General features: G+C 37.7%; 1 protein-coding gene across 1 annotated transcript; it reads right to left on the reverse strand.

Moving 5' to 3' along the window:
• Positions 1-3,347: 3,347 nt before the first annotated feature.
• Positions 3,348-5,174, reverse strand: LOC149391110 (polygalacturonase inhibitor-like). Its single transcript, XM_089618502.1, has 2 exons — positions 4,475-5,174; positions 3,348-4,024 (listed from the first exon to the last, which is right to left on the reverse strand). The coding sequence occupies exons 1-2, from the start codon at positions 5,042-5,044 to the stop codon at positions 3,593-3,595; spliced, it is 1,002 nt and encodes a 333-aa protein (XP_089474628.1). The 5' UTR covers positions 5,045-5,174; the 3' UTR covers positions 3,348-3,592.
• Positions 5,175-7,802: the final 2,628 nt, after the last annotated feature.

The raw sequence follows: 7,802 nt of genomic DNA on the forward strand, positions 1-7,802 counted from the left end.
TTTCTAAACTCCCTTTTTGTCCTCAAGTTTTTTTTTTACGTTAACATTATTATTATTATTATTATTCACAATTAGCACTTGTATCGATTTTCAAGGCCAACCGTCTCTTGTTGTGAGTAAGCCTCGTCTTTTTAAGAGGAATGAGTTTTCGAAGATTTGATATCAATAATACATGTGTGTTCTATAACATTAATTATAATAATAAATTTATGAAGACAATATAGTTACTATACTTGTTATAATTTATTATGAATCGGTTCTACTATTCATTCATGATTTACAACATTAATCTAAAAGTCAAATTGAAAACCAGCAAAGTTTTTAACAAAAGTATTCAAAAAAGAAATTATATATCTATATACAACGCTAATTCAGAGTAAATTCTTAAAATTGTATTAAATTGAACTGAAAATTTTAACTTGCCCAATTTTTTTTTTTTTTTTTAGTGAAGTAGTATTAAGAATAATATACCCAGAGTAAATAATATATAAATTGCAAATAAAATATTATCAACGAAAATAATTGTAGACAATAAATGAAAACAAAGTAACAAATTAAGTAACAAAGAAGAAAATCAGATGGAAACTTCAACTGGTATACACGAAGAATGGCCAAAATTCTATCACCGAGACTACAAAGGAAAAAAGGACTACAATTTCTTGAGCAGAGGAAAACTTATGAACTCTTTATTCGATGTATCTGAATGAGATACTCCTCCTCCTTTAAGAAGTGGTATACAACGGTTTTAAGCCTTCAATATTGATACTCGACAAAGACTTATTGTGCCTTAATGATCAATTACAACCATTTGAGCCTTTTAAAGCGCTGACATTAGTGCCATGCACGTGCACGTTATGGTTGTTTAAGGCTCGGTTACAATATTCACCCATGATACTAAATTAAATATTATTAAAATTTATAAAATAAAAGATAAAATTTGGAAGTAAAAAATTAGGAGTAGGCCCTAGCCCAACCCAATCCAATCCGGCCCGGCCGGGACCGATCTGATCCGACCCGACCAAATGGCGATGGCTCGTGTGGTTGACTTCAACTTGCCCGCGACTCATGTCATGTACAAAACTGGATCACCCATAAAAATATTCTCTAATATTTCAAAATCGATGAGTGGACCTCGCTCAATCGTTTGCCACATTATTCGAAAGACCAATTATTTTGTCACCTTAATAATCTTACACAATTTCTGTCTTTTAGTAAGTACAGACCATTTTCATGTAGCTGCAACCCTTTCAAGCAAAAAACAAAAAAAGAGAGAAGAAAAAAAAAGAAAAGAAAACACAGCTGTAATAACCCTACAGTGAGTGAACAATCACACTCGACTCGAAAATAGAGAGACAAAAAAGAAAAAGAAAAAGAAAAAGAGTCATCTGGAGATTCTGGACCACCAATAACACGGTCGATAACGACCAGTCTTAGAAAATATATGAAACTTAACTTATGCGACTAGGCCACCATGCTTTCACAGTTGACCACATACATATTTTAATCACCCCTTCAGTTACTCTCAAACAACAAGTGATTTCGACGGATGAATACATAACAACACGTATTCGTCGATAACGAGGATGTTAGCTTTAATCTAGATTATTATGATATTTTGTTTTAAAAAAAAATTGTAGACGTTATGATTTCCTTAGTGAATGCGAATAGTGGAGTTAGTCAAACGTAAAAATAGGAGTTAGTTGTTGTACGTGTTAGTGTGGTATCTGTTAGTGGTTAGGGATATCGTGGGTTAATTAGTGGATAACGTACATGTTTTATTTCCTATATATATGTAATGCATTTTGCTATTTCATTAACTCTTATGAAAATGAATTGAATCACAATTCTTCCCGACTTTGTTTTTTTTCTTCTCCATTATTTTTCTTTCTTCTATATTTTGATGTTTATTTAGGGACCATATTCAACAAGTGGTATCAGAGCGCCAAGATGCCGAAGCAAATGCCGTCGCCGAGCCGGGTCATTGCAGATGTAGCGATGCAAAAGGGCGGGAGAGAGCGAGTCATGACGCTTCAATATCCGTTGCTCACACGGAGCAACTACGGTGCATGGTCGATCAAGATGCGGGTCAACTTGCAAGCTCAAGGTGTGTGGAATGCTATCGAGCATGACGAAGTTGACGAACAAACGGATAGATTGGCTCTCGCCGCCATCTATCAAGGAGTCCCGGAAGATTTACTCCTAACGTTGGCGGAGAAGGACTCGGCCAAGGAGGCGTGGGAGATGCTCAAGACGATGCACATGGGCGCGGAGCGCGTCAAGGAGGCGAAGGTCCAAACCTTGAAGAGTGAATTCGAGGTGCTTCGCATGAAAAATGGCGAGTCAGTGGATGACTTTGCCATGAAGTTGACGGCGATTGTCAACGGCATCCGAGCATTGGGCGACAAAGTAGAAGAAGTCTACGTTGTCAAGAAGCTTCTCCGGGCCGTCCCACCAAAGTTTTTGCAAATCGTGACGTCGATCGAGCAATTTGGAGATCTCAAGACCATGACGATGGAGGAGATGATTGGTCGTCTCAAGGTTCACGAAGAGAGACTTCGTAGCTACGAAGAGAAGGAAGAGAACGGTTTGCTTCTCACACGCGTGGGTGTCATGGACGAAGAAGAACGGTGGGAATAGCGGTGATAGCCGTGGCCGAGGTCGCGATAAAAGCAAAGTCAAGTGCTACAATTGCGATGTGTACGGTCACTACGCGTCGGAGTGCCAAAATTCCCGCCGTAATCGAGAGGAAGCCAACCTCATTTACGATGCCGACGAAGAACCAGCACTTTTGTGATCTACGTGGGATAAAGTCGTCGCGGAACATGGAACTAGATGAGTATGAAAATCTAGATTAGGGGGGAAATTGTTAGCTTTAATCTAGATTATTATGATATTTTGTTTTAAAAAAAAATTGTAGACAGTTATGATTTGCTTAGTGAATGCGTATAGTGGAGTTAGTCAAACGTAAAAATAGGAGTTAGTTGTTGTACGTGTTAGTGTGGTCTCTGTTAGTGGTTAGGGATATCGTGAGTTAATTAGTGGATAACGTACATGTTTTATTTCCTATATATATGTAACGCATTTTGCTATTTCATTAACTTTTATGAAAATGAATTGAATCACAATTCTTTCCGACTTTGTTTTTTTCTTCTCCATTATTTTTCTTTCTTCTATATTTTGATGTTTATTTAGGGACCATATCAACAGAGGACAGTGAAAAAAAAAAAGATAAGATCTATAACTTATGCGAATAGGCCACCAAGCTTATCACTAATTATACAACCGTTACAGACCATATCTTTTAATTCCCATTCGATTACGCTCAAACAACAAGTGATTACGACGCATGAACATAACGACGCACGTTTTTCATTGCATGGCACAAGCTATTACAAGAATAATTGTTCCAGCAGAATATCTAGATTAAAACTACCACTCATAATGAGCAGCGTAAATTAGTCATAACAAATCACCACCACCAGCACATTTTATTCAGACAAACAACAAAACACTAATAAAAAAAGAAAGAAACGCATCAAAACCCGCCTCGCCTTTAACAAGGCGGGCGAGAGAGAGAGAGAGCGAGAGAGATCTATTTCTTGCATGGCAGAGGGAGCGGCGAGCCGCAGAGGCACTTGTTGTGGGCGAAAGAGGCGGCTTTGAAGCCTTGGAGAATCCCTCCGGTGGGGATTCGGCCGCAGAGGCGGTTGAAGCTGAGGTCGAGGGCGTGTAGGCCCCGCGAGTGAGTCAGCGAGGCCGGGATCGAGCCCGTGATCATGTTGTGGCTCAGGTCCAGAGTCCCCAGCCTCGCCGCGAACTTTACCTTCGAGAGGTCGAACGAGAGAAGGTTTCGAGACAAGTCCACGGTGTCCGCTTCCTTCCCTTCTCCGAACATCGGCGACGCGTCTCCGGTGAGGAGGTTGTGGGACGCGTCGAACACCGCAAAGTCCGACCGCACGAACGAGGCTGGGATTGGGCCTGACAGCTTGTTGTGGGCTAGGTACATGTACATGTCCTTCTTGATCTTGTATCATCCAAAGTATAGTTATAGCACGTACATAGTTTTATAAAACTACTAATTATATGGGGATGATATCTCGAAAATCAATATTTCGTAATTCTATTTTTCATACTATAATAATATGAACAAACGTATACAGGTTAGTACGTAGTTTCATATTACTAGTGATAATGGAGAATTTTATCATAATAAGCAATATTTTAATAGTTTTAATTTTCATATACTAATATAATCAGGCGTATAGAGTTTAAATATGCAAGTCATAAAGTCGACAATTCAGTTCTAAATGAATAAAAAAAAAACTATGCTATATATGTTAATGATATTATTTGTTTAGAAGCGCACATTGTCCACGTTATTAATAGGTAGCTAATATATCCAAGATATATATATATATATATATATATATATATATATATATATATATATATATATATAATAGTATTATTATACCTTGAAGTTTGCGAAGGAGGCCGGGATGGGTCCGGAGAGTTGGTTCTTGTCGAGACGGAGACCGCCGAGGAGCGGAAGGGTGGCGAGGGAGGAGGGAATGTGGCCGGAGAACTTGTTGTCGGAGAGGTCGAGAAAGGTGAGGCCTTTGAGGCCGGAGATGAACTCCGGGATCGGGCCCGAGATGGCGGTCCCGCTGATCATGAGCGTCTTCAGGCGTTTGATGGTGCCGATCGCCGCCGGAATGGGGCCCACGAGCTTGGGCTGCCTCGTGAGGATGAGCGTGTCCAGGTACGGGATCTGTGCGAGCTCCACCGGAATCTTGCCGGAGAGGCCTTCGGAGTGGATTCCGACGGAGGTGATGCGGTGGGTGGTCTCGTCGCAGGTGACGAGGGACCATCCGCAGCAGTCGGTTTTCGGGTCCCACGAGGCGAGGACGTAAGGGTTTTTGAAGGCGTTCTTGATTTTGAGAAGGATCGTCTTGTCTTGTTTGTGGCAAAGCTCGGCTGAGATCGACGTTTGGATTTGAGCCACACCGACGGTGAAGATCAACCACAGAAGATTGAACTTCATTTTCTTTTCTTTCTTCTTCTTTTCTCTTAAGAATGGTTCGAGTGGGGTGTGCAAAATATTGGGAGAGCTACGATGTTCATTTATAGAACTACGTGAGAGAGTGAAATGTAGGAGCAAAATATAAGATTTTGGGTTGGATATATTTGTAACCATAGATGGATTATTGTGGTTGTAAAAAATCGAAAATGTCATGTTTGAATATATCACGTGATACATATGAGTAATAATTTCACTACCACTGACAAGTGACAATAATGTTTCGTTTTTTTTACTTTTCTTTTGCTTCCACTTTAATAATGTGGCTGACGAAAACACAGTATAAACTATAAAGTAGTCGGTAAAATACTATAGCTAAAAAACTCAAAGATATCTTGAACATTTGCAACTATTAAGAGTTAGATATTTTTTTTAGTCTTAGGATATGATAAGATAAGAGGAGCAGTGCCAGTTGGCATGGTTACCATACTATAAAAAGGGTGCACTTGTGTGCAAGTTAATCTAGGTTTTCTTTTTGAGCGAAAAAAAAAGAAGTTAATCTAGGTTTTGTTGTACATTATTAGAAAATTAGAAATGTCAACCTTTAATTGCTTTCGACAAAATATTCGTTTGTGAGCAAAATTGAAAACCATAAATGATTAATTGAAAACCTTCAGAATTTATGTATAGAAAAATGCTAGGAAATGAAATCTCAATGTCTTTTTCAGGCAATAGCTCCAAATAATTTAAATTTTGTAGAAAATGGCAAAAAAAAAAAACGCGGAGTTCTCACTTTTCAGTTATTACACCACTCTCTCGGTTTAAAACAAAGATTAAAGGGCAAAATTACAAATTTTAAAGTTCCGTGAAGTCATACAACTTTAATAATAAATGGGAGAATAGTGTCATTTTTTCGTAAGCTTTTATCTAGGTAGAATTTTGATCTCTAATATTGTAGCATTTCTGTCCATAAACTATTAATTTATAACATTTTTGCCCTTTAAAATAATCTTTATGCAATTCAAAACCTAAACAACTAAGAACATATTTAACAAATTGTATAATTTGGTATCAACAAAATACAATATTACCATAATACTCTAAAATATAGTTTTATCTAGTGCTATTATGCTAAAAAATAAATTGATTACTGTATTATATAAAATTATTAAGTGCTTTTAGGTGTTGAATCTAAATAAAAAAATTAAAGGACCAAAATGCTATAAAATCAATCATTAGAAGACTAAATAATTTTTAAAACTAATTAAACATTAACTATATAATTTTATAATACAATTTTTTAGTAATTTTTCTTAAAATTAATTAAACATTTACAATATCATTTTTTTTAATAACAACTATATCATTTTATAATACAAAAATTCACTATTTTTTCTTAAAACTAATTAAACATCAATCATAATAATATTTTGTATCAATGAGGAGATTTTTTTTTTCTTATAAGTGTTTTTGGATTATAAATTATATAATGAATTTTTATTAACTTTTAAGAAAAATTTAATGATATTTGTGTACTAACGAACATAAAAAAAATTGATTTTTTTTGTATTATACAATTGTATAATTAATATTTAATTAGTCTTAAGAAATAATAATACTTTTTCATTAAAATGGGTTGTCACATGTTTTTCCATCTAATTTAATAGCGTAGGTGTTAATCGCGTTTTTGGATTAGCACTAAGAACCGTTATGATCGTACATAGGTTAAGTTTGGTGAAGTTCTTCTCTTCTTGTCGTTTCTGTCTCGTCAATGAATTTCCTTCGTGCTTCTTGCGTTCGTCGGCCTCTTGAGTCATTGTTTCTTTGAGTTTTCAACCCTTTGAATCTTTCTCTAAAGCCTTGTTTCAACCCGTAATACACTACTACAAATACTATTTTCCGATGCGGAAGACATTCGGGTGCGACTTTTCGCACCAAAAATTCGCACAAAATGAGTCTTTCAGGTGCGACTTGTCGCACCCAAAACTAAACTAGCATATAAAAAATTTCGCTGATTTTTTTAAACTTTGGGTGCGACTTTTCGCACCCAAAAGTCCGTCAAAACTTTTGGGTGCGACTTAGTCGCACCCAATGCTTCATCAAAACTATTAGGTGCGACTTAGTCGCACCTATAGTCTTAAAACATTTGAACGGTCAACTTTCCCCCTCTTTTTTGTGAAATACTATTATGTGCGACTTTTCGCACTCAATAGTAATAATGTCTTAAATTTTATCGCGGTCAAATTTTCTCCCTCTTTTTTTGAAATACTATTAGTTGCGACTTTGTCGCACCCAAAGGTACTGACAAATATCATTGTGTGCGACTTTGTCGCACCCAAAAGTGTCATTGGGTGCGACAAAGTCGCACCCAAATTCTAGGTCAGGATATAAAATAAATTTTCACTGCGATTTTCATTCATTCTCTCACATTCTGAGCCCCTCTCTCTCTCTCTCGCTCCAAGTTCTCTCCTACCACCACCACCAGTCCACCGAGCCTCTCTCTCCACCGGGCCTCTCTCCGACCACCACCATCGAGCGTCCTAAGGTGAGTTTCCTCTCCCTCTCTTTTTTTTCTTCCTCTTTAATTTCCGGCCAGCCGCAAACTCCGACTCTTCTCTTTTTTTTCTTCCTCTTTGCAGGTACCGCCCTTCGCACCCTCGACCTTAGCTCCAACGCCTTCACCGACAACCTCCCTCCCGGCCTCTGCTCCCGCGGCGAGCGGGCTCTCGAGAACCCTCGACCTCAGCCCCAAATTTTCTAGGGTTTGGAACTTAATTTGGGG

This window comes from Urtica dioica, chromosome 7 (genome assembly GCF_054948205.1).
Source record: "Urtica dioica subsp. dioica isolate 48M chromosome 7, U.dioica_male_clone48M_v1_H2, whole genome shotgun sequence".
NCBI classification, from domain to species: domain Eukaryota; kingdom Viridiplantae; phylum Streptophyta; class Magnoliopsida; order Rosales; family Urticaceae; genus Urtica; species Urtica dioica.

Excerpts from the sequence above, each read along its gene's own strand:
- LOC149391110 (XM_089618502.1), bottom strand. The coding sequence starts at position 5,044 with ATGAAGTTCAATCTTCTGTGGTTGATCTTCACCGTCGGTGTGGCTCAA. Across the intron at positions 4,025-4,474 it reads CCTCCTTCGCAAACTTCAAG|ATCAAGAAGGACATGTACAT; the intron begins GTATAATAATAC and ends GGATGATACAAG.